The sequence below is a fragment of the Brachionichthys hirsutus genome, chromosome 9 (genome assembly GCF_040956055.1).
Source record: "Brachionichthys hirsutus isolate HB-005 chromosome 9, CSIRO-AGI_Bhir_v1, whole genome shotgun sequence".
Classification (NCBI taxonomy): Eukaryota; Metazoa; Chordata; class Actinopteri; order Lophiiformes; family Brachionichthyidae; genus Brachionichthys; species Brachionichthys hirsutus.
Genome location: NC_090905.1, coordinates 12,172,961 through 12,198,084, shown reverse-complemented (window position 1 = coordinate 12,198,084; position 25,124 = coordinate 12,172,961). Strand labels below are relative to the sequence as shown.

Below are 25,124 nucleotides of genomic sequence, written 5' to 3'. Positions count from 1 at the left end.
AAAGTAGAAGGCATCCTTATGTATCTGTTCTATATTTTCTTTTTGGATTATATTTTCTGCGCGCTGTAGAGCTGGAACGCCGTCATTCACAAAATGTATTCAGTTCTCTGCTTCAAGCGAGAACTGATGTCAAACGAGGAATGTAAAAATATTTCTGAAGAGAAAAGTTGGTGAATTGAATAAAATGACATGAAAGCTCACGTGTTTTGCTGTTGCCCTTTATTTAAATTCGCTGACAGATAGCGCTGATGTACAACACAAACCTAAAACTTCAGTGCCGACCAGTTTTTATTTTATTTTAGCTCAGAGCCATTTTAACATGAGAACATACCGGTATCAACGTTTTTGGGGGGGGGGCATTGGTGTTCTAAATAAATCATTCTCCATTCCATCAACACTCCCTGCTGCCAAATAAAAGCTAACTTTTGCAGAACAGACTTTTAAAACCAACTTTTATAAGAACCTAAATGAAGACAAATGGCTTAAAATAAGACGCCTGTTTCCGACGGTAATACTGCTTTAGAGATTCAGGACTGCAGAACTTTCTAGAACTGCTAATTGTCTGCACAGACATTAGCATATCATGCTATCAATAGTTTAAATTTAGGGGTAGCCTTTGAAAGAAATCCAAATAAGAACTTAGCCTTTGTGGCCCTCGTGAATAAAAAGCTGCAGAGCGCTAATCTGCATAAAGCGCCGGGCTACCAAAGGTCGCACACTTCAGGCGACACAACTTCCTGTTGGGATTCTGATTATAACATTTTGGAATTTAGCATACATAGCACATCAAATCTTGATGTTAGGCGTGTTTAATTGCCGTTGTCAGATGAACTGGGCCAGGGCTCGGAGCTCCGCCTGCTCAGGGTCGGACGCCACATGTTCCAAGGATTGTAGGTGCGACTCATCTCGGTGGAAGCTGGAGGCGATGGGGCGGGACTGCTGACCAGATCGGTCAGAGTTGTTGAGTTGGTGGTCGGGGGAAAGGGGTTTAACGCCGAGTCAGCGCTCGCTGACCAAATGGAACTCCCGAAGGGTGTGGTTGCAGACCAGGGGTTGCGCGTGTTTCCCAGGAGTGACTGTAAAAAGAAAGAAGAGAAGCTTCAGGGTGGAACTTTATGGAGGACCAACCCTCCGTAGGCTGCGGGGGGGGGGGCGTCTTACTGCAGTTGGGGCAGTCGGTGAGCTGGAGCTGCTGGCCCAGGAGTGCAGAGAGTCGCCGCTCGGTATGTCCCAGATGGACGAGGGGACCGGGGAAAACTCGGGCCAGCTCTGCTGAGGCTCCAAGGACTTTGGGAGATTCATTCCGCTGAAAACTAAAAGCAACACACACTTCATGAAGCCCGAAAGCACCGCGGCGCTCAACGCCATTCCGCTTGCTGAGATCCTTAGATCGGGTTACCTCCGGTGAGGTTGAAGGTATTGTTGGGTCCGAAAGCAGAGAATGAGTTGGCAGAATGGAAGTTTGGACTACTGGCTGAGTCGATGGGACTCCACAGCCCGGAGCTGCGGGACAAACAACACAGAAAGTCAGAAAGAAAGTCACATTTCATCTCATCTCATCTCATCATGTCCGGCTCAATAAAAGACATTTTCTCACGTCACCTGTCAGAGCTGTCGCTTTCCACTGAAGTCATCTGGGCCAGACTCTTCGCATGGTGGTCACTTTTACCTGGACCAGAGCCACCTGGTGATCACACACACACACACGTTAGAGGTCTCGTGTAAGCGCCACACACTGATCAAAGCTCATACCTGGGCTTTTATCATAACCAGCAGCGACAGCAGCAAAGGTGGGGTTCCCATTTTTGCCTGGGAGGGGTGTGGCTGCAGATAATTTATTTCCCGGGGCCTTCTTTTGGTTTCCCTCGCTGCAAAAAAAGAAAAGGAAATTCACGGAGAATCTGGGATGAGCGTTTCCCTGACTACGCAGAAGGCACCGACTGATTTCACGCATCGCATCCTGCGGCTACCTGTTACTGTTGAGCACACTACTGTAGGTGCCTCGGGGCAGTAAACTGGGGGAGGTGGGTGGTGGGGAGCAGGTCCCGGTGGTGACGGATCTCTTCAGGAACGGGTCTGCGTTTAATGTCTGGAGGGAGATCTGCTGAAGACTATCGGCTTCTGAGGACACCAGGAGAAACATCTCAGTCCGTGAGCCTGACCGTCGTCGTTCCGGAACGCGACAGGTCGGCTTCCGATCCCGACTTACGGATACCGTTTTTGGAAAGTGGCACGTCCCACTCTGGAGGTGCAAACTCCTTCTCCCCCTCAGAACTGCTGCTGTGGCCGAGTTCTGGCACCGAACTGCTGGATAACAGTTTGGCCAACAAAGACGGGCGCCCTTCTTCCAGCTTTGACTCTGCTGTCAAAGAAAATGCGTCAGAATCACGCCTGGGACTGAAGCAAAAGATAAAGTGACTGTTTGACACACTGACCTCTCTGTTTCTGCACGGCTCTCGTCTTCGGGATGTTGGCGAGAGGATAGAGAGCTTTGGATGTGTAGCTCTTGCGGTGCTTGTTCTCCAGGGGCGTTACGTACGGCAACTCCAGGGAACTGAGCATATTAAAGACTTATCATCAAACTGACTGCTCTCGTTGAAGAGCTGAAAGGATCATCACACCTGGGCTGACGTAAACACACCTGGCTTTTTCAGCCGGGGTCTCTTTCTTTGCAGGTCCTTGCTTCTTTGTTTTGGGTTTGATCAGGATGTTTGAAGGCTCTTCTTTCACTTTTGCTGCTGCGGTTATTGTCCTTCCTTTCTTTTTCGCTGGCTCCTGGATAACAAACACGCATCACTGGTCACAACTCGTACGACGCTATTTCAGTAGTTGTGGATGATTACCGCTATGCGGATTTAAACTAGAGACTTTTAAGTAACATAATGCCCAAAACTACTCCACATATATTTGAATGAAAACAGCATTTAACCAATCAAAACGACTCAGTGCACAGTTCTACATCTCTCATGCAGAATAAATTGCACACGCGCGGAGAAGACAATTAGTGATGGCCGCTAACAGGAAATGAACCTCCTGAGCTAAAGTTTCCAGCTTTTCCTTCGGGTGCCGGGAGCTGAGACTTGAAATGTGATCTGGTGCACACACTAATGTTATGAACTTCTAATTCCACGTTGGCAGCTGGCCCTGGGGAAACTGCTGTGTGTTCTTTAATGTTTACGGGTCACCGAGTCCACTCTCGCAGCAGGAGAATCCAAATCTTGAGTCTGCAGCTCAGGTAAGAGCAACGCATGAGCACATCCGACAGAAGGGGAGTGAGCCAGACCATAATATGCATGGCATTGCAGCGTACCTCTTTGGCGTTAGCCTCCACATCTGGATTGGAGGTCTCCGTCGTTGTGGAGGAGCTGTCGTCATTGTCAGCCGGGCTATCCTTGAGCTCGTCCCCTCGACTCTTTATTGCTGATTTCTTGTCTCTCTCGTCTTTCTTCCTCTGAGCTTTCGCTTTCCCCCTCAGCTTCCCTTTGGATTCCAACACTGCAAGTATTAACACGCGCCTCAAACACCTGCCAACGACCACGGAAGCCTTCTGGTTAAAAGCGAACGTGGGTACCTTTGTTTTGCGCCGACTGAGCGCTCTGTTCCTGTAGAGCCTTGTCAATAATGGGCTCTGGACGGTCGAGGTCGTTATCCATCGCTCCTATTAGGTTCATGTAATCCGTTTCCTCTGAACAGAGGGCTTTGAGAGGCGAAGATAACCCGGCTAAACTTTGACTCTGGAGATCCAGCTGTCTGCTACTCCGGGCCTTCCGATTGGTTGGCTGACAGAAGGGAGGAGGGCCGTCTTGGCTTGAGGTTGCACTTCCTTTGGTCAGCTGGGAGGAAGTAGCTTGCATAGATGGCCGGCCGAGGCCGATCCTGGACCTCTTGTCCTGGCCGTCGGCGTCGGCTACGGAGCGGCTGCTGCCTTGTCGGCCTCCACCTGGAGCGGCTCCGTTGCTGGACGCATAAACTCCTCTGGAACTCTGTGGTGAGTCTCCATAATCATTCAACCTGAACGGTGACAGAAGGTTCGTGATGCTCTAAATGCTGCTTCCTGATTCTCTCGTCTGCCGTTTGGGCTCATTTTGGCTTCAGGGAAGACGCCAAGAAGCAAGAAGAAGAAAATCACTCAACATCTTTACAGTAAGCTATTTAAAAATAAATAGTCATAAATGCAAACAACTATTCATTAGTTGTTAAAAAAAAACATTAAACTGGTCCTTAAACTCTTTAAAGTTTTTGAAAAATGAGAAATGAACAAAGGCGATTGGGTGAAATCACTTATTGACCCGGCTGAACAGCCAATCAGATCGCTCTTACTCATCGACTGCCTCAGATCTAACGTACAAACCACGGCGAATGAGAAAGACGAGCGACGAGTCAGCCGACACTGCAGAACCCGTAGCGGTGCTGAGCTCGAAGGAACCAATCACCCGCCTCGTCTCGGAACGCTCGTCAAAGATCGCCGGAGCCGTTTCAGCAACAGGCGACCGGTTCAGAGGTGACACGGCGCTCCTTCAGCAGATCGTTCTTCCTCTTCACTGCATCTTACACATCATTCCACGCACAGATGACATCAGGTTAGCTCGCTGCCTTTGCCGAGTCAGCACTTACTTTGACTCGCTGTGAATTTGCACGATTTCCCTGAGATTAAACGGCCTCCCAGTCTCCAAGGTAGAGTTGGATTCCACCGACACGCGCCTTTTGAAGGGCTCCCATATGCTCTGAGCCTCCAGGTAGGCCGTGGCAATCACCAATAGAAACATCAGACTGAGGACACGCGAACACAGCGACCGTTAGTCCCCCTCGCCGCGTCGTGTTCCACCTCCCACTATGAAGCAGCACTCACCTCATGATGAGAGACACGATGACGTAGAGCTCCAGCTCCCAGCTCGGTCTGGGAAGGCTCTCTGCACACGCGGCTAAGATGTGGTAGGGCAAAGAGGCGTTCAGGACGAACACGAACTCCGAGCCTCCACATGTCACCAGCTTCAGCTCCCGGATCACTCGAGATGACGTGAAATCCGGCGTAAACCTGTCAGGAAAGGTGTATATCAAACGCACAAATGAAAAGGCCAACCAGTCAGGGTTTTACAGCACATCCTCTCCTTTCCTGTCCTTCACTGACCGACTGATAAACCAGAGCCAGAACCCGAGGGAGGAGTGAATGTCTATCACAGAGCGTCCTCTGCTGAACACGGGGATCAATCTCCACAGAGCGGCCACGAGCCAACTCCATCTGCAGTCGTTGAATAAGTATTGAATAAGTCATTTAATGGCAGGGAGGAGGTGTAGTTAGGAACATCACTAGCATCCCATAAAGAGGCCAAGTTCTGTTCGGGTGAACCGGTTCTCGGGAACAGAACATGTCGTCATCAGCACCAGCTGCTTCTCCTGACATGACAAATTCAAAATGTCACATTGAGACATCTCTGACAGGTGATCGGTGGCTGGATGCGTCTTTAAATAAGGAGGTGCTGCGGCTCCTTATCCAAGACCTCTCTGTAGCTGTTTCCGCTTCCTCCAGGCCGTATTAGATTAAAAAAAAAAAAAAAAAGCCCCAGTAATTTGTGATAAACATTTACTTACCTATAAATTATTAACAATGTTAACCGCCGACAGCAAACATGAAAGAACACAGAGATCTGAAGGTACAGCATTCGATTAGAAGCTAGAAATGTCCCGAGCAGAGGCTGCAGAGACAGAGCGTCGATTCATCCTCTAACTGAGGGCTCACTCAGCCAAAGAGGCTGGAGAGAAGTATGAATAGGTTGTGGATGATGGGGAGGGAACACACGCACGCACGCACGCACGCACACACACCAACCTCCAGGTCTGAGTCAGACCCAGCAGCTGGACAAAGAGAGAGGACGCGCGTCTTCACTCACAGTATGACGAGGTCTTTTGAAGTGTTTGGCTCGAGTGCAAATTCTTGACAGTTGAGAACTTTGAATCCGTATCCTTCACAGACTTGTCCGTTGATTTCTGCCGATCGGATGGTGATCGGGAGCAAGCCCGTGTTCTCCACTCGGAAGGTCCGCTTGAGAGTGAAGTTTGGCTCCTTGACTCTAGTCCCTGAGCGACAGGCAATAAGGAACAGACATTGAAGTGATCACAAATATGTTTTTTTTACATCAGGAATTTTTAGTGGGATGTAAACAGAATGGACAGAAAGTCATGGAGCAGATCTCAAACACTACTCCCAGACCCACTCTATAATTTTGATGTGTTTCCAGTTGTTCACCACATCACTAGATGTTTGTCTTCTTATCACGAGACACTCCCAGGCAGGCCCATCGCAGGCTGATCAGACTCGTGTGTGTGTGTGTGTGTGCGTGCGTGCGTGTGAGATAGCTAGTCTCGAGGTCATGAGACATCGATTGGCAGCACACAGTCCAGATCGTGGCCGCTAGAGGCGTCATTCTATTTTTAACTTTCATCAGAGCTTAGAGCTTCACGTATGTAATCTGTACAGACTCTTGTGTGTTTGTCCCAAAACTTTACCTGCTCGCCTGTTGCTGCTGCAACTCGGAGTTAATAAAGGGAATATCTCATCTTATCTCTTGTGCTTATTCAGAGAAGTGAGGCGCCGCCATCTTAATGAGCTCGATGTGGCCGGTGGGTATAATTTGTACGTTTGTGCTTGACCAGACGTCCCGCTCCCCGGCCACTTCTTCCAGTTCTTCCGGGGGGGGGGGGGGGATCCCGAGGCGTTCCCAGGCCAGCCGAGAGACATCGTCTCTTCAACATGTCCTGGGTGTTCCCCGTGGTCTCCTCCCGGTGGGACGTGCCCTGAACCAGGGAGGCGTCCAGGAGCCACCTCCTCTGGCTCCTCTCAACGCGGAGGAGCAGCGGCTCTGCTCCGAGCTCCTCCTGGATGACGGAGCTTCTCACCCGATCTCTAAGGGAGAGCCCAGCCACCCTTTCGCTGTTTTTGTGTAGAAAAAGACCCAAAACCACCATAATGGTGTAGAAACATGGGGAAAGTAAGTTTATAATATGGGAACTTTAATAAAAATGCAAACTAAGCCAATTTCTCCAGCCTGTCAAAGAGTCCCCGCCCACTCTATCATCTACTTTGGTCATCAGTGTGTGTGTGTGTGACTTAACTCGACCTATTTGAAGACCCTGCACTAGTCCAAGGTAAATCTCTTAATTTCAGCCACACACATCGGTTGTTTCTTCCTGGGGCATTGACAAAGGCTTTAATCGTCATCCTCACACAGTGAACCATTTTCACAGCAACCCTGCAGACTCACTGTCTGTGCAGTCCTTCAGGAGGGCCTCCGTCATCTTGAACCGCAGCAAGCTGCCTTGCCCCGGAAGCTTCCCTCCCACTTTCAGGCTCTCCGTCGTGCCTCGGCCGTGAAGTAAGATTGTGTCGATCACCGTCAGATTATTCCTAAATACAGATTCCCAATGACTTTCCGAATTCAAATGAGAAACACATATTCACCCGAGGGAATATTTTCCACTGATATTACCTGACTATGAGGAGGGAGGAGACGCTGTGGTTGCTGATGGGAGTGAACCTCACATTGAATGACCTGACCTCTCCGGGCAGCAGGAGGAGGTTGTACACGAAGGGTCTCGTCGATCCCTCCACAAACCCTGTGCTGCTCCTTGTTAGGGATGTCTACAGAAACACACAGAGGACCTGTTGAAGACTAACAGCTTCCACATGCTGCCTCCGTCACAGGCAGGACGACTCGGCGTTGATATGCGGCACGAGGCGGATTCTCCGAATGTCTCAAAATCACTCTGCTCGCACTCACTTGGTTTCTGTGGACCTGAAACTCTAAGGTGTTTGTGTCAATGTTGATGTTGGACAAATTTCCTAACGGCAACCTGTGAGAATGGATCAGAGATGTATGTTAGGAACACGAGTGGATAAAGATAAGAGCGTGTCCAGTCGTGGAGATTCCCCACCGGTCAGCCAGTTTTCCAGAGAACACGGAGGGGCTGGGTAAGAGGGCCAAGGGGAGCACTTGGACATAGACGAGGACGTCGGCAGGATTGTGCAGAATCACTTCCTGATCCTGCAGAGATACAGAAGCGTGTCCCACCTCAGTCCATGTGTGTTTCTGCACATGTAGAACAAGAGGCGGATTGTTTCTACTCACAGAGGAGCTATTGGTGTTGGTCAGAGGGAAAGTAACGCGCTGGGAGGAATTGACCACCGAGGGCCACGTCAAGTGCGCCGTTACTTTAGCTTGAACGTTTTTCTGAAGGTCTGTGTTGACTTCAAAAACAGCTTCGATCCTTTAGGCACAAGAGACATCTTGTGACGTCCTGCAAACAGCCTCCCAGGGTAGAACAGCTCATTCAACAGCAGCATTTGCTAACAGAGGCCCAGGATGAAGCCCTGAATGCTGACGTGCTTACTTGAGGCCTGAGCGGTCTTTCAGCTCTTTCCACCGTCTGAGGAGTTTTTGGTGAAGGTCGACATCAGCGTCCCAGATATCTTCCTGTAAAGCCAGCCCATGAGGCTTTGACTCGGCTGTGAGAGAAGAAAAAGAAAATAATAATACACGGATATATTTTTTTCCGCCCTCCAATTCCGATTAATGTACATACAATTTAAAATATTACACACGGAGGAAAACGCACCCTTACATTTAAGCACAAACGGCAGGCCCACATAACAGTGATCGCCACACTGCAAGCTGGCATCAAAATAAATATTTGCTACCTGAAAATGGAAAGAAAGTAAATAAGTTTGTGTTCAGAAAGACGTGCCGCTCACTCATACTCCCGGCTGAGGGAGGGGCTACCTTAGTTTTGCGCCTGGGCTCCAGCTCGTCTTTGTTGTTGCGAAGCCGTTTGTAATAGAAGCGTATGTCTTCCGTCAGCGATCGGATCTGCTGCAGCCGCACTTTCTGCGTAAAGGAGTTTTGTATGCTGTAGCTCTGATGAACAACCTTTCCCTGGAGGGAAAACACAAAAGCAGGCGTGCGGCGCCATTAGCGCCTCTGGCCTCGAACGGGACAGTCCGGCACTGCGGATTACCTCATCCGACACGATGCCCATCAGCACATCTTAATATTTACGTACTGGAAACGAAGGCGGTAAGACGATGTGGGTGGGAGAGCTGTTTAGCGTACCCACGGCGATGACGGCTTTCACCGGGATGGTTAATATCTGAGGGAGAAGGGAACAGAACCATTACACGACGAGACAGCGGATGGGCAGCACAAGCAGCCGAGCGGACCGGTGACCTACCTCGTAATCTGTAGTGATGTGCACGGCGCCATCGTACAGGCCCTCCAGTGCCTTGGCCACAAGTGTCACTCTGAACGCTGCATAATAGCCAGATGCTAATATCACCTTGGCGGAGACAGAAAAGTGAGAGAGTTTGAAATCTTCTGCTCTTCCTTATTCTTTTGTCACTGGTCAAAATAAAATGCACTCTTGGTGGTATTTTGAATATATTATATAAAAAAATAATAATCAAAAACGTAAATGCCTCTTTTTGAAGCAGGTGCAGGGGAGCCCATTATGATCAAATAACAAGGTTCTGTCTGGTGAGGCATGATGATGTCACCACAGAGCAGGAGAGCGAGAAAAAAAAGCAGAACCAAACTGAGCATGCCGACTGCGTTTACAGACAAACCAATAACTACAGTAAAAAAAAAAATAGCATACAAAACAGTGAGTTCTAAAAGAACGGTGACACGTCACGAAGAACTCCTGACAGGTCATGGGATTCTAAGGGGTTGGATTTGTTGCCACAGACTGCCTGTATGCTAAAGGTGTGTTTACAGTGTTATGAAATACTGTACACAAACACCACCTACCAAAATGACGACACCAGACATTCACTGCTATTCATGCCCCCCCCCATGTTTACTACTTCACACACTAACCCTGCGTATCTCATCTCCACAGTGTGCAGGTCAGCTCTCCGGTCAGGTTGACCGACAGTGTGCAGAGACCTTGAATCGGAGCATCCCCCCCCCCTTTCCTGTGAGAACACCTTATCTTCTTGCTCTCACGCATAAATAAGAAAGGTCGGAGGAGCGATAAGACCTTGTTGTGAGGTTTGGATTTTAAGGAGCAGACGATGAAAGGATCTCTGTTATAAAAGCCTTTTCAACATCAGTGTTTATTTCATTTCTACAACAGCGGCCGTGACGTTGAAGAGATGCTCAATGTGACAGTTTTAACAAAAAACGAGCATGAGAAGTTTCATAAAGTGGGATTAAATCCCGGGCCTTTACACTGGATTACATTAGGCTGGTGATACCATTCTACACCGACTGTTAGCGATGTAGCTTTCATTCACATCAGTGTTTCCCCTAGAATTTGTTTCGGGCCTCGTCATAACCACAGAAAACCCCGCAAAAAGAAGAGGCACGAGGGATTTGGGCAGAAAGTCCGCAGTTTATATCTGCATTAAAATGTTTTGTTCACTAGGTAGTCGTGTGACCTATGAATATCTGCTATCTCACTATCACGGTTCACTGCTGTACTTCATCGTTCTTGGCTTTGAGAAAGATTTCTCCAAGGCATCCTGGTGGGGAAACTTTGCCACAGGAGGACATTTATAGAAACCATCATGCAGGCACTTCCCTGCAGCCTGTTTTCTCCTACCAAGAGTGCAGACGTGTGTTTATTAAAGAAACATTTAAGGATCATTGCAGGGTAACTAATTCAAATTCTGATTATTGAGGGACATTCAGGACTCATCGTTGTCAACTTACAGTGATTCTTGGGGGGAAAAAAGATAAATAGCTTTAATAGGCTAAATGGAATACTGAGATCACTCAGCGTTGTAAAACGCCTGTAGTTTCTGAATTAAATCCGTTTCTCCTCCACAGACTGACTTCACCTACGAGCAGTGAGTCGAGGTTGACAACACCAAAGACGTCAGCGTCAACCGTTAGCCATCTAATCACTATACAAACAGATGGCGTTTATTAGCTGGCTAACATCAGCTAGCGGTTACCCACCAGGATTGAGCTCTAAAGAATGAAAACAAGTTAAATTACTAGAGCTAAAGCATAGAACCGACAACCTACAATGACTGCCTTTTAGATCAGACTTGATATAGTCGTTTAACGTTAAACTTTAGGGCCATACTTTAAATGACACTGAACTATGCCGCTGCGGTGACAACTCTTCCTCCACAGCTGCTCTTCAAATGGCCTGCAGGGAGGGAAGATCAAAAGCTCGAGCTTGTCTTTTGATTGATGGATGGTGTTGTAAAGCATGATCCCATTGGTCATATAGATGCACTAGAGGCTAGGGAACAAAGGCGACATGCTGTACTGTATAAAGTCGCGAGGAAAGGACGATAAATAGCCTATTTTTGGCATATACATCTTTTTGAGGGCCCTGGCGGTGGCTCTCATTGACCTGGCCCGTACAACTAAAGGGGAACACGCTGCACATGTAACACGATTAAACCAGGAGAAAGCCGCTCTGGAATGACGGCGGAGGCCTCACTGTTTTGTGATGCGAGGCTGAAGTGTTCTGCAGCTCTTGCAGGCGACCTTGGGCCGCTGTTGTGTTTCCCTGCTCCGTCTTCAGCAGCTCCATGGACAGACTTTCTCCAGTGATCAACCAGGACTTGATCTCCAGCTGGAGAACAGAACGTGGTTTTGAACTCCACACAATAGGAATGATATCTACCAATAGATGTATTTTAACGGACAATTTCACTCTCCTTTATAGCCCGACACTCATCCCACAATAATCTACTGATAATTGTCTATTATGGTCTGTACATGCAGCCCCTACTTACCTCTATGGGATTACTGTTCAGCACCACAAATATGATGCTGCTGGTGTGCGATGCGCTGCGAACACCAAAGTCCAGGAGGTTTTCCTTCAGACTGGGAGGCAGGACCAGAGGCTGTTCACACCGGACAAGAAACAAGCACCATCAGGTCACAGACCGAGAGACACCGAGTCAACCCAAAGGATCAAGAGCACGTCCTCCTCCGGCAGAACGGTTTTTAAAACGCATGCGGTGAAGAAACGGTTTCCTGATCACCACCAGAAACGCTTACAATAAATATTAATCTGAGAAGTAGCAGAAGTAGCAGTACTGCTACCTCCTTAGTCACCCACCGTTAATTTCTTCCTTTATCGAAATCTTTGTTTAACGTCTTCAGAAGTTCACAAAAGTGCATAAATCCCTGTTACAAATCAGGATGAGCCTCAAAATGGAAACAACTCACAAGCTTTGGAGGTATGGGGTATACTGTACAAAAAAAGGTTTCTGGAGCTGAAAATGTTCATAAAATGTAGTGAGTAAAACTCACTGAAAAACAGTGCTACAAACCAAGCCAGTAAAAGCAGCAGCCTTTTGTAAACCTCAGTCAGTACAACAGGAACAGCTCAACTCCTCGAGCAGAAGTCCGTGGCCGACGTCTCAGTTTTTGATTTGGTGAGGCTCCTCTTAAGAACAGAAAACCCAAAATAAACTGGAAGTCCAGTCAGTACCTCCAAAAAGCCGGTGTAGGCTCGGACCGGCAGGTGAAACTTGGATGCGTTCGTGATGAGCAGGATATTGCTGTCTATGTGAATGGAGGGTCGGACCGGCCGGAACAGGAGAGAGAAGATGTAACGGGACTCGTGGGGGAGGATGACGATGGGTGCGCTGATGTTCTGCACCTGAAATGAGACGAAGCCGTCACCGCTCCATCCATACGCCCCCCCAGCTCACAGTTAGCCCGGTGACACTCACATTAAACATGGTTTTGGCCTCTTCAGGAAGGGACACGTTGTGTATCCGGATGGCAAAACCGAACGCATTTGTGAGGAAGATTGGCCGGTCCACTGGGTCGACAGGGCTGTCCCGAATGTGGAACAGTGTAGCGGTGTGGTCAAAGCCCAGGTAGCTGCCAGGAGAGACGGCGAAGCAGAGAACCGTTGAAATAAAACTCCTTCTTGTATGCAGTACTCAAAGCCATCCATTCTCCATGCACATTCCAACGACAACTCACCCTTCTAAAACCTCCGCCTGGTACGGGATTTCCAGCTTGGAGTAACTCTTTTCTTTTGCTTTAACAGTAATTTTACCCGTGAACTGAAATGGTCTTCTTGCTTTTGAGGCTGCATTGGAGAAACAACATTGAAACAGATAAGGAAGAGCGTAAAAGGATGCAACGCTCCGCAAGAGGAAAGTGTGCCATGATAAAATGAAAATGCTGAGTCTGAAATTATTCACAGATTTTTTATAGAGGAAGGATTTGGATTGAAATCGCCTAAAGTTTAACAACTTTCAGACCACAGAGAGCAAACTCAAATAATTCCAGGCGATTCTTCATGTTTGCTCTTTGAGATTTACCTCGACTTGGATAACTGAGAACCTGCATGAAAAATTTTCAGACCATTACTAATAAAAACAAGATATGTATATTATAAATGTACACAAGGTGATGCACCTTGGTTGTGTTTAAAAATGACAAAGGTAGCAGATGAAATATACCAGCGCTGAAACAAGGTTTCTATTCTAACAGTGAGCCTGTGAGGTCAGAAGTCAGGCCACGATGTTTTCACCCACAGCTGAGAGATTATCGTAGCTCGTAGCAGTTAGCAGCTAAATAAAAGGAGCTAAAACAACAATCATAAATATCTTCAAATTGAGGAGAAAGGCAAGAGCTCGGAGCTCCTTACGCTCGGGATGAACAGCCATCTAAAAAGGTAAATGATTGACGCTGGCGTGTTTTTTCATCGTAAACAAAGCACAGACTGACATGTTATGCAAGAAGTCACTCTACGCAGACGCCACTACGACTACCAGCAGAGAGGACGCAATGAACGTCGGCGGAAAAAGCCTTCAACGCACGATCGCTGCTAAATAGGTTTCCTTTACTTTCATCTACTTTGAGAGTAAACGTCAACAGAACAAGTGTCACATATATATATAAAAAAAACATTACTTGCCATCAAAACTTATACTTGCTACTCTGGTATATCTGTTCTCTCCAGCCTTGAGCGTCACGGCTTTGAAGTCTACCGTCACCGCTTCATTGGACGGTGTTGTACGCACGCTCTGCAAAGCAAATGACGGCTTATCTCACAAAATGCATTCAGACAGGCATGGGAGGATTTTAAATGACTGTCGAGGGCACCCACTGTGATTGGGACGTCTTTTGATCCTGAATTTAAAAGGTGCAGATTCAGCAGTTTGGGACGATCTGGAAGGCGGCGGCAGAGTGAGCAAAGAGGGAAAGTGAGAGGAAGACGGTGCTTCTTCAGTGGGGTTTCATACCTTGTGACCGCAGTGTACCAAAGTCAAGCATCTCTGTGGAGGAGTATATACCAGGAGCTGAGGGGGGGGGGGAAGCAGAAAAATATTGACCTGACAGGGCAAAAAGGACACGCCATCAGCATCAATGTATTCCCCGGGTTACGTGGTGCACCTGACGTGACCTCCACCTCTACAGGGAGGATGATGAACTTGTCCTCATTGGGCGCGTTGGTTTTTATTCTGATGAAGGCCGTGTGGTTGTCCACGTCTCTCGAGGAGAAGCTGGCTCTCATCACCCCCTTGGTCTCAAACGGAGGAATCTCCTGCAGGAAGACGGCAGCGGGAGCGACCCCGCCTGGAGGTCAGACTCAACGCGGTAACAAAAAAAACGAGACCAACTAACTAACCCATAATTTTCCGGTAGCTCCTTGTTGACCCGTGGGAAGCTCTAGATGGAGATCGCCGCCACTCGAGTACATCTCAACAACCTGGAGTAAGAACAGAAGACGTACACGCCCCGCATCCATAAAAACCCCAAATGAAAATAGAACCAGTAGATGTTCCACTCCATCACCTGCAGGGGTTCGCTGTACGGGTTGTGGATGTGTATTAGCGGCGAGAAGCTGCTGTTCACTGGGACTCGAGCCCCGATGAAGGGCCGCAGTCTGTAAGGGTTGGGGATACCAACGCCAAACACCTTCGGGACAGAGACGCACAATTAGCCACGCGTCTTCCTGCGCCGACGGCTAGTTGCTCTCCGTCTCTACCTGGTATGTGAACACTCCATGATGCGATGTATTAATAAATAAAGTGTTTTCTACATTTCCAACGACCCGAGCAAGAAACACGGCGTCAAACGACGTGTTCCCTCCTGGTGGGATTATCTGTTGGGAGAACAGATGAAGAGAAACATCGTCATGATGATGATGATGATGATGATGATGACGCAGTGCATTTTAATACTGCGCTCCAAACACACGGACTATTAACTCACTCCCCAGAACTCCTGGCCTTCAGGGTTTGTTGCTACAGCTACACGCTAACTGTTGCTTTTTTCTTCCAGTGGTGACCTTGGTTTTCAATAAATGTTGAATCTTTTGTTTCCAGATTCTACTAAATCAGGTTAAAGTATCCAGTACAGACGGAGAAAGGCCAGAACGTGCCCTATTGTTAGAGAATGTACAGGATTCTCTTGCATCGTCTCCGTCGCTACAGAATGTTCAATGTCTGCTGACCGCAGGGAGTAGAAGGGCAGAGGAATTTAGAAACACTTCAGTGGGAAAAGGTCATTACTGTCCAGATAAAGGTTTGGAGGAAGATTCAGAGAAGACGAAGCGTACTGAGAATACTCAGTATTCATTCGGGAAATTATTTCCAGCAATGAACAATAAACTTCAATAGTTTCAGGATATTTGGCTTCTGATGTCTATAATACAAATTTATATTCACCTGCTATCAGTAAAAATAAGATTTAAAAAATATGACATGACTTTCAACCGTATGAATGACATTAAATTCTTATACAATACCACGCAAACCTCTTTTGTGTTAGAGCTAGCCCTATTCTTTTTTTAATGATAGAGATGTCAGAAAATGTGGTTTGGCACGTTTACAACAAAGCGCTCTATGATTTACTGCCTTGGCAAGTTAACTTAAGCTGAGCTTCTTTTTTTTATGAACTCCTCGCTGGACAGAGAACAACGATCAGAAATATTTGAGTTGGGAAACGAAATGATTTTTAAACGCAGATTTAAATTCAATCCAAGAATTTGACCTCAAAGCAACATTGTAAATATTCAAGAGTAGCTTTAGCTTTAGCAGCTTTATGGCCGCTTACTTGCTCACAGTGCAGCAGGTCTCAGACGTGCCACTTCCCCTAAGGCTCTGTCCCAGCATTTCATGCAGCTGGATCTTAAACTTGCCTTCAACCATATTAGGCAAAAGAAACTTTTGCAAAAAATTATTTCATAATTCTATTTCTATCCTTTGTTTGAAAAGATGCCACCCAGCAACAAACTCGCTTTGCGTGAACAAACGATGAACCATTTATGTTTTATTCCAAGGATTAAAATGATCATCATTTAGATTACCGTATATTATTAAACCATCTAAGGAATCACAGCATCACAGCTCTAAAAGGTGCCACTACTGGGTTTTCAAAAATCAGCAGACTGAAAACGGAGCTACAACAACAACACCGCTACAAAGCAGCAAGACAAAAAAAAAAAAAAATGCACTTCAGCTCTGATGAAAAACACATGTGCCGTTGGAACTTGTGGCCACATCAGAAATATCTGGGGAATGCAATCTCTAACTATATGCAGCCTTTAAAACAAAGAATAATCCTTAGGACAAAGCAAAGAACAAGGAAATACGCAACGGACAAAACGCAACATTCTCCTGGCAGCTTTTAATGGAGGTGAATTGGATCTCTATGGAGACGTGTCAGAAGCCTAAAAGCAAAAAAGCTGCTACGCAAACATATCCCATGGCAGAGAGTTAACTCTGAAACCACAGAAAGCTTTTCCAAATGAGTGTCATTGTGCGCCAGAACCTCCGGAGTCGGAACTATTCCAGGTTTTACTGCCGATGCCCTAAAAGCTTGATCGGATCATCTTGTAAAAATTTACTCCTGGAAAAAAAAAAAAAAAAGTAGCTCTTTAATACAACAGATGAAGTCAAAACATGTGGTGATGTTATTCTCCTTCAGCGCACAGAGGCACACCCACACACGCAACACTCATTTGGTTAACAACACACTGTTTGCATGTCGTGACCCAATTGGTGTTTGCGGAAAGAATTACTGCAGTACAAAGAAGAAAGTATGAGGCATTTCAAGGTCATAATAAGCATAGATATACTTTATAGTGGGTAGACTTTTAACTGCATCGGCCCCATTCCTGAGAAGGATTTGGAAGAAGACACTCCCAACTCTGTAGCAAAAGGCTCCAGGACACTTTGACATGGCGACTGCAGAGAGAGAGGCCGGCCAAACCCTCCGCAAAAGTCTCGTCTTTTTTGCAAGTGCAAATTAAACTAACTTCGGCTCTGACTGTGTCCTTGGGTCCATGTGCCACGCGAGGCCGATCGGGTGGACAGCTCTGATAGGTGCGGTGCCAGATCACATGACATCCTTAATTTGGGACAGCATACAGCTAACTGTGTCGCAAAAGGGGCAAAATCTGGCATGAAACAAGACATGACTGAAGATCACATGGGATCAACAGAGCCGTCGCTGCCGTCGGTGTGTTTGTCGTTCTAACCGAGGACCCAGTTATTTTAGTCGGCCGAGTCCCGTGAGATTAGAGTACCGGTACACTTTCAGTATTTGCAAACAAAGTAAAGGCCATTTATACACAGTGGAAGCCTTAACGTGACTATATCGCTGCTTACTTTGTTGTTTACAGTATGTTTATGTTTACATCACTGCACTGTCTCACAGATTAACGTTCAAGAATGGCTCATCATCGTGACAATCAACAACATAAAAACATGTAAATGACTAGATGTCTCTTGTCCTTATTGGTCTTACAACACAAGTATCAGACCTGCTGTGACGACAGAAGCGTCACATTTGTAAGGAGACGTGGACTTACCCTATTCTGGAAGAAGGATGCGTGAAAATGTGCCGTCGTTGCTGATATGGATATCAAACTAATTTGTTCTGAGCTAGGATTGTGTAAATAAACTTTCTCCATTTTTGGCATTCCGACGGGCCTGTAGAGGAAGACAAGGAGCAAGCAAACAATGACATGAAAGCAAACAAGGCTGCAACTTAATTTAGATTTAAATAGAGAAAACTAGAGCATCATGAAAAGCATGGATGAAGAAGCAGCAGCGATGGCCTTCGGTCCACTAATCGGTTAACTTCTCCGAGATGATCGATGACCCGCCTCCGGATCATCACTGAAATATGAATACACTGCAAAGAGCCAAACGGCTTTATGTGTACAGCATTATTAACCCCGTCACAGCACATAATGCACTTTGCATTACTGCATTGTAACGTGCAAAACATACCATAAAACATATTGATTTCCCTATCTCCCAGTCAACCCGTGGCGTCGCTAATTTTATTACAATACGAAAATAACCTGGAGAGAGAAATTTGAAAGATGGGAGGGTCAAAATAAGCTCCATGCGCTATTATAGAAGCGTAATATGTATTCAATATTCACTGCGTTGAACTACATCCAGGCTCCTTGAAGCATTCTCAGCTGATAAATGGATTGCTTCGAGGTGGACAGCCAGACCGGGTCGCACTTCGCCGTTGCTGTCGTGGTACGCCTCCCCGTCTCAGAGCTACCTCCTTATTTCCTCACTCACCCACACAGGTACACTTGAAGATCTGCCTCACAACATGGGTGTGAACCGACTCTCACAGAAGAATGTGATGTTAAGTAAGAAACCGTGCCAAGAGAGGCTCGGCTAGTGGAACGAGAGGTTAAGAATGCCGTAGTGAGGCATTCTTCCTTGACAGACTGAGGTCGCCACAGAGGAACGGCGAGGCTTTACCCGATACGAGATAGAGCGCTAGAGGACATAGTGATGAGAACCTCCCCAACAGGTTTCCAGAGTAGAAAAGGAACGCACGTATACCTCACTAGAAAAGCACTCGAAGAACACAGACCTCCACCAAGCAGCTCATTCCCCTCCTAATCGGAGTTACATCATCCACTTAGTGATCTGGATCATCATCAAAAGGTTCTAAATTGTTCTTGGCATCTTTATACACCAACCATGAAAAGTAAAAGTGAATCAGAGCTGGTGTGTTTTTCACTGATTTTTGAATCCGTAAATGGATTTTTCAATGTTAAATCTAATATTTCTTCCCAACGTCAATCTGGATCAGACCAGGATGAAATTCGGTGGTGAGATAAGGCCCCCCCCCACCCCCCCACGATTGTGTCAAATTTCATAAACATTGGTCAATAATCAACTGAGATATTGAGGAACAAATTTTGAAGCTCCATTGACTGCAGTGTTACCGACAATTTCAAAGTGATCCAGAATCTCTTCTGGATCATCACAAAAATGTAATCATGTGTTCCTGGTAACACTCTCAACATTTCCTGAGAATTTCATCAAGATCTGTTCAGAACATTTTGAGTTATCTCGCTAACAGACGGACGGACAAACAAACAACGGCAAAAACTAAACTAAACTAAACATAAAACGCAGATTATATGAAAACAGAATCCAACACTTACTGTTCATGAAAGTCCAACATGGGCGGTTCAAACCGCATTGTTCGGCAGTTCCCATGTTGCGGTGTCGGGCTACAAGAGACAGGAAGATGTGAGAGCAGCAGCAGCAGCACGGGAAAAAGAGTATCCATGTTTGTGTGCGTTTGAAACACACGAGGAGTTTAACACACAAACAGAGACTCCACGTCTGCATCCAGGCCTTCCTAATACTGCATTAAAATGGCCACGGGACCACTCCCATCAGCTGCACACTTTTTCCATCCCATAAGACCTCCGTAAAAAGCCATTGGATTTAAATACGAAGTGGAGCAGATAACGCAAAAGCACGCTAGCTCTTCCCGTCTCCTCTCTCACACCAAGCGACTTCTCGACATTTGGAGCGCCTGTCGCGGCGGCGGCGGAGCTCGCCAAACCTGTTTAACAAAAGGTGTATCTTAACAATAGACAAGGCCGTCCCCAAAAAGAGTCACGGCTCTTCCTCTGTGGAGGTGAGAGCCTGAATAACGCCGTTACAAAGAGATGGCTGTCGGACACATGACTCCGCTTTTGAGCCATGCAATGACTGAAATGGCAGAAGGCCCCAATGTCATTTCTGCACTCATCCATTCATTCCCTTCCTCCATCGTTGGAGAAGTGACATTTTGGGACTTGATCCCACGTTCACTCTGTGATCACTGTTACTCAGACAACTTTTTTTTTAGTATTTGTGAGATTAATTTCCACTAAGCCTTCACAAACAGGAGCAGACAGCGTCTGCAGCGCTGAGCTCCGATAACCGAGGTGCCCGAGACGGGATAGATTTCCATCCTGAGGTACGCGGTAATCCATGCAGAGTCCCGACAATCCGTGTTCCTCCTCGATAATCCGTCACCTACAGCCTAGTCCTCGCATCTCTCATTCATTTAACAACCACTGAAAATTCTTGGAGGATGAAGGATTCAGATGGGCCCCCGGCCGTGAATCCTGCGTGGCCTTTCGCTCAGCCCTGCGGAGCTAATGTGTTGAATGTCAGTCTGTAATTGGAGTAGCTGGGAGAGCCTTTCGTGGGGAGGGCAGTGCATTTTGGGACCGAAGATCTGCACGTGTCCCGAGCTGGGCCATCCGCGAGGAGGGTGCGTTAAACGAGGCATTTAAAATGCTGATCAAGAACTACAAATACACACAGAAGAGAAAACCGGAGCGGCAGAATATCCCCCAGAACCTGATGGGAGTGCATTTAGCTGTAAACTGCACCCAGACTGCAACAAACACGTACAGTACGAACAATGTAAAGGTAAAGAGGAGTGTCAGAGTCACAACGCATCACATTTCCTGCCCGACAGACCGCGTTTACTCGCTGGAGTAGTTCTACGTGTTAAATAGCCTCCTCTAGAATGTCACACAAGCACTCTACGGGGCTCCTTAAACGGTTTGTCGACAGACACCTGACGCGACTATTCCGCGTAGCCGTGGCCAGGAGGAGGCACACTGCGGTCGGGTCGGGTGGAACTCCAGGTGACAAAAGCCCTTTTGACAGCCAGATTGTGAAACGGCGGCGCAGCGAAGGCCGTCCTCTACACCGCCTGTCTTCGTTTACGCTCAACAAAACAGTAACGTAACACCGCCCCGACAGGGGCGTGGCACGCAGCATCGGTATCTGGTGCGATGCGGCGAGCAGAGCTTTCAGACCCGACGACCTTGAGAACGCAGGCTTCAGCACGTCACTAAACACACAGACGTGATCACCTTCTTGCTCTTACAATTCGGCTGGGACGAGAGTAATACAACCGGAAAACTCTTTAGAGTAGAGATAATGGCGTCAGTGAAGCGCAAATCCAGCTCCGCCGTACATTTGCATTTACTAATTTTGAGACGCAAGCGTTCGCTAAAATGCACATTTACATCCACTCTCATTACGAATCCTGTTCGACAATTTCCCTCAAAACTAAATACATTTATTTTGTCCATCTGGAAAAACAGGTTAGTGTGGCTTCACGCCGTTATTCTGCCAAAAGGCAATAATTAAAATATGCACGGCGTCACGTTATCCTCGTCAAAACCACATAATGGTAGATCCTGTTTTGTCTGTCGTGTTTTTATGCTGGCGTGGAAATTCAGTTCACGATCAGAGGCGAAAAACAGAAGCTTACCTCTGATGATGGTATAAACTAAAATCGATATCGGATTCCGCCTGGAAAAGAAACACAAGTTGACATTTACACGTTATCGGATTTATTTACGAGTTATCTCTTGCGAATGACAGTGGACCTCCGATGTAAACGTTTAGGAGCAAAATAATTGTAGCACTTACCTGTAAAAGTCTTCCCTCGTCAAAATGTAAAACTTCTAGAATTGTGTCTGACTGAATGAACGCTGTAAAAATGACAACAACAAAAATTAGCAGTACTTTGACGGCGATTAAAAAGCCACCTGATTCCAAATTTGAAAAACCAACTCAATTCCAGAAGAGGGGTACATCCTGGACAAGTCGCCACTTCCATCGCAGTGGGGAAAAACAGACACACACTCATGCACACACTCAAATGCAACCAATTGACCTAAATTGCATGTTTCTGGAGCTGGAGAACCCGGAGAGAACCCGGAGAGAACCCACAAGGACACGGGGAGAACATACAAATTCTGCACAGAAAGGCCCCAAGTGGAATCGAAGCCGGGACCTTGTTAACGTGGGGCAACAGTGCTGACCACTGCACCACCGTGCCACCTATATAATGCAGTATACCTTCTTAATTTATTCATTTATTCCTTGTTTGTTAACAGGGCAGCGAGTCAAAGTCTGAAATTCAAATGAATAGTCAGCATTTATTATGCTTTCACTCGACACCACCACACTCCCACAGCCGGTGCTGCGAGATCTGCCCTCACAGTTCATGTTCACCACGAGGCCTCAGTATCTGCAAAGGTATAATACCAGTAACCTTTTAGTGACACCGATACACCACGGTGCATCATTTGAAGTTCTCAGCCTTCAGTTTATGCACCCCAGGAAGGCCAAGATGTAGTTAACAAAGAATTTAATATTCTTTCACGCTAATAAATTTGGTATTTTCCCTCTTCTCTCAGGAATCATTATATAAAGTATAGTGAAAGAAAAAGAAAAAGTTTGCAATACTATCTATCTACCTCAAGCTCTATCCAGGGGGAGGAGCTTGAGGTCATGAGCGCCGCACCTCTTTCCATCTTTGTATTTTTTTGACAGATCACGAAACAACTTTGAAGGCATGCGCCACCGACCGAGTCTGTAACTGACGCACATTTAAGAACATGAAAGCAATTTCAATCACTGCTTAGCGTCTATTATTTTACTAATTGTTAATCATAACCTATAATATAGATTTTCAATACCAAATTGATAATTTCTCATTTCAAAAAGAATAAAATGGAAGCAATATTTGCATGAAGATATTCTGATACTACTGATGCTTATTTAGGAGGATCAATGATAAAACTATTTGATACTCCTGTCCACCACGAATACGACATGGGAGCCTGTTATTATGCTGGCACGAATAGACAAACAGCATTTGTCAATCTTCTGATGAATACAATGTAGGTTTGGGATTTAAAAAACAACACAGATCCAGGTCGTTTTCACTCCCGAGACTACACACAGCTAAAGTGATGAGGTTCTGGTAGAAGAGTGAATTATTTACCAGAATAGAGAGGAAAGAAACAACTTTCAATCAGTGACTAAATAAAATACATTTATAGTGAAACTTCAATAAATGAGAAACAAATATATATATAATTCCTTCCTCACTAAATAAACTCACTTGTGCTCAGTTTGTCCAAAGCAAATAGAAACTGAGGGCAAAGAAACTGGTTTCTTAGCGAATTCCAAACTGAAGTTTGCTTAAGACTTTGTTTAGGTTTAAGATGTTAGAGATTTAAAGAGTCCTCCTTTTAAATACGACTTCACGTTCCCCCCCCCTGGCATGGGTCTGTGCGAAGGCGGCAACACAACTTTAACACACAAGCACAAATACTGTGGTTGTGTGTGGAAGCAACGAAAGCGAAAGAAACGAAACGGCCCCAGACTCGGCACACCTTTCCCCGGAGTTGGACTGGCCGAATGAGCCACACTGTGGCCCAACACGAACCGGGAGAAACAACATGTGGCTGGACTTTTGGCAAATGACACCAGAACTGCTGGATCCCAAAAGCAAAACTAGCAGCCACGTTTACAGTCACCTGAAAGACTTCAATATTTATTCTATGAGGAAATTACGTCACTGGGGTACCGGGGATAGGAAGGTAATCCGGGGTACCGGGGATAGGAAGGTAATCCAACGCACCCCTTACCTCCAGTACGCAAAGCCCATGCAGTTACTGATTTAAGCTAATATAAATACCGGCCACTGTTCCCCGTGACCTTAAAGGCTACATATGGGTTAGCCACCCGAAGGTACCACTTTAATGCTGAACTGACTCGATCTTTGAACTCATTATCACTCTGCTTTTCCTAACGGAAACCACGAATAAACACTTAGAAGTATTTTTTAGCAAGATAGCAGATTAGCAGTGATAAAGTTAGCCCGCAAAGGCAACATCTACGGAAGTTAGCGCTAGCTACAGCTAAAGTTCACAAACCTTGATGATTGGCCCGCGTCGTGTGAATAAAAGCAATAAATAATATCCTCAACAATCCAACACACGGAGATCTTGTTCCTGTGTGGCAGGGGCGAGAACTTTGGGCTCTTTCGCGACTCGCCATGCTGCAGGTCTTCCTGTTACGATAACAAGCGAGCGGCTCGGGGGGCATGCCCGTGGAGACCTCCGCTGACTCTGTCAATCATATCCTTGGAGAAAAAACAACTCCAGCGCCACCTGACAGAAGCTAACTAAAGATCAAGACATCGGCCTCGCTTCTTTTTTCTCTCTTCTTCTTCTTTCCCCCCTTCTTCTTCTTCTCCTTCGTCTACTTCTTCTTCTTCTTCTTCTTCATAAGCGTCGCGTCGGGGTTTAGCGTGATGACGTGTGCTGCTCTCTGCTGCATCGGAGGGGGATCTCTCAAGGGGTAATCTGAAAAAGGACGTTTTAGGTGCTTATTATCTGAATATTTTCCATTTTAATGCAGGATTAAATTTAATAACTTCGTCTAATGTATCATACCTCCTCTAGTTTTAGATGCTAGGCATGTCCACCCATTCCAATTATATCGTTTTATATAACTTAATGAGCCACCAATTCCTTTATGTAAATGAAAGTTAATTTATTAAATGAAGATAGTGACATTTCACTGCATCAAGGAATTTTAATTAACATAATCACCTACAAAGACAATTAACTAAAACCGAGTCAAACCACTTTCTGGCACGTTAGAACATTTATTTTTCTTATGCCCTGCATCGCACTGTTTTTTGGTCAGACATAAAACAAAATCGATTTCACTAAGAATTAATGATGTTCCATATTTTGAATTGCATCATATTATTTTTTTACTATTAATTATTATATTATAAATTATTATTAATTAAATTTTGGATAATTGGGCCTCATCTGTTTCAGATATCATAAACATAATATTATTATTGGGTAAATATCATATTCATTGTGCAAAATAATAAGCCCTCCTTTTCTGGATTTACCAAAGAATTTTGCCTTGAAAAATAAGAAAAAAACAAAACTGCTATAGAAGTAAATCAGAACTTTGCTCATTATTTATTCTTTGAATTTAAATAATCTTTCGCTGCACCTCTGCTCCTATATGCACA

General features: G+C 46.0%; 1 protein-coding gene across 1 annotated transcript; it reads right to left on the bottom strand.

Moving 5' to 3' along the window:
* Positions 1 to 205: 205 nt before the first annotated feature.
* On the bottom strand, positions 206 to 24,295 carry tmem131 (transmembrane protein 131). The gene is made up of 41 exons (XM_068743185.1): positions 24,001 to 24,295; positions 21,701 to 21,762; positions 21,540 to 21,580; positions 19,414 to 19,482; positions 17,800 to 17,920; positions 14,971 to 15,087; positions 14,778 to 14,900; positions 14,611 to 14,691; positions 14,376 to 14,526; positions 14,225 to 14,281; positions 14,089 to 14,150; positions 13,897 to 14,005; positions 12,954 to 13,062; positions 12,695 to 12,848; positions 12,451 to 12,621; positions 11,747 to 11,857; positions 11,449 to 11,583; positions 9,223 to 9,327; positions 9,055 to 9,141; positions 8,775 to 8,927; positions 8,617 to 8,692; positions 8,386 to 8,500; positions 8,124 to 8,262; positions 7,930 to 8,039; positions 7,776 to 7,848; positions 7,485 to 7,636; positions 7,260 to 7,402; positions 5,889 to 6,075; positions 4,850 to 5,035; positions 4,615 to 4,770; positions 3,572 to 4,011; positions 3,311 to 3,495; positions 2,642 to 2,775; positions 2,436 to 2,554; positions 2,210 to 2,362; positions 1,971 to 2,121; positions 1,753 to 1,868; positions 1,603 to 1,684; positions 1,400 to 1,503; positions 1,162 to 1,313; positions 206 to 1,076 (listed from the first exon to the last, which is right to left on the bottom strand). The coding sequence occupies exons 1-41, from the start codon at positions 24,170 to 24,172 to the stop codon at positions 810 to 812; spliced, it is 5,430 nt and encodes a 1,809-aa protein (XP_068599286.1). The 5' UTR covers positions 24,173 to 24,295; the 3' UTR covers positions 206 to 809.
* Positions 24,296 to 25,124: the final 829 nt, after the last annotated feature.

Bases quoted from the DNA above. Each gene is read 5' to 3' on its own strand.
- tmem131 (XM_068743185.1), bottom strand. From the start codon at position 24,172: ATGCCCCCCGAGCCGCTCGCTTGTTATCGTAACAGGAAGACCTGCAGC. The intron at 4,012-4,614 runs GTAAGTGCTGAC...GTCACCGTTCAG, and splicing joins CAAATTCACAGCGAGTCAAA to GTTGAATGATTATGGAGACT. The intron at 2,363-2,435 runs GTCAGTGTGTCA...TTTCTTTGACAG, and splicing joins AGCCGTGCAGAAACAGAGAG to CAGAGTCAAAGCTGGAAGAA.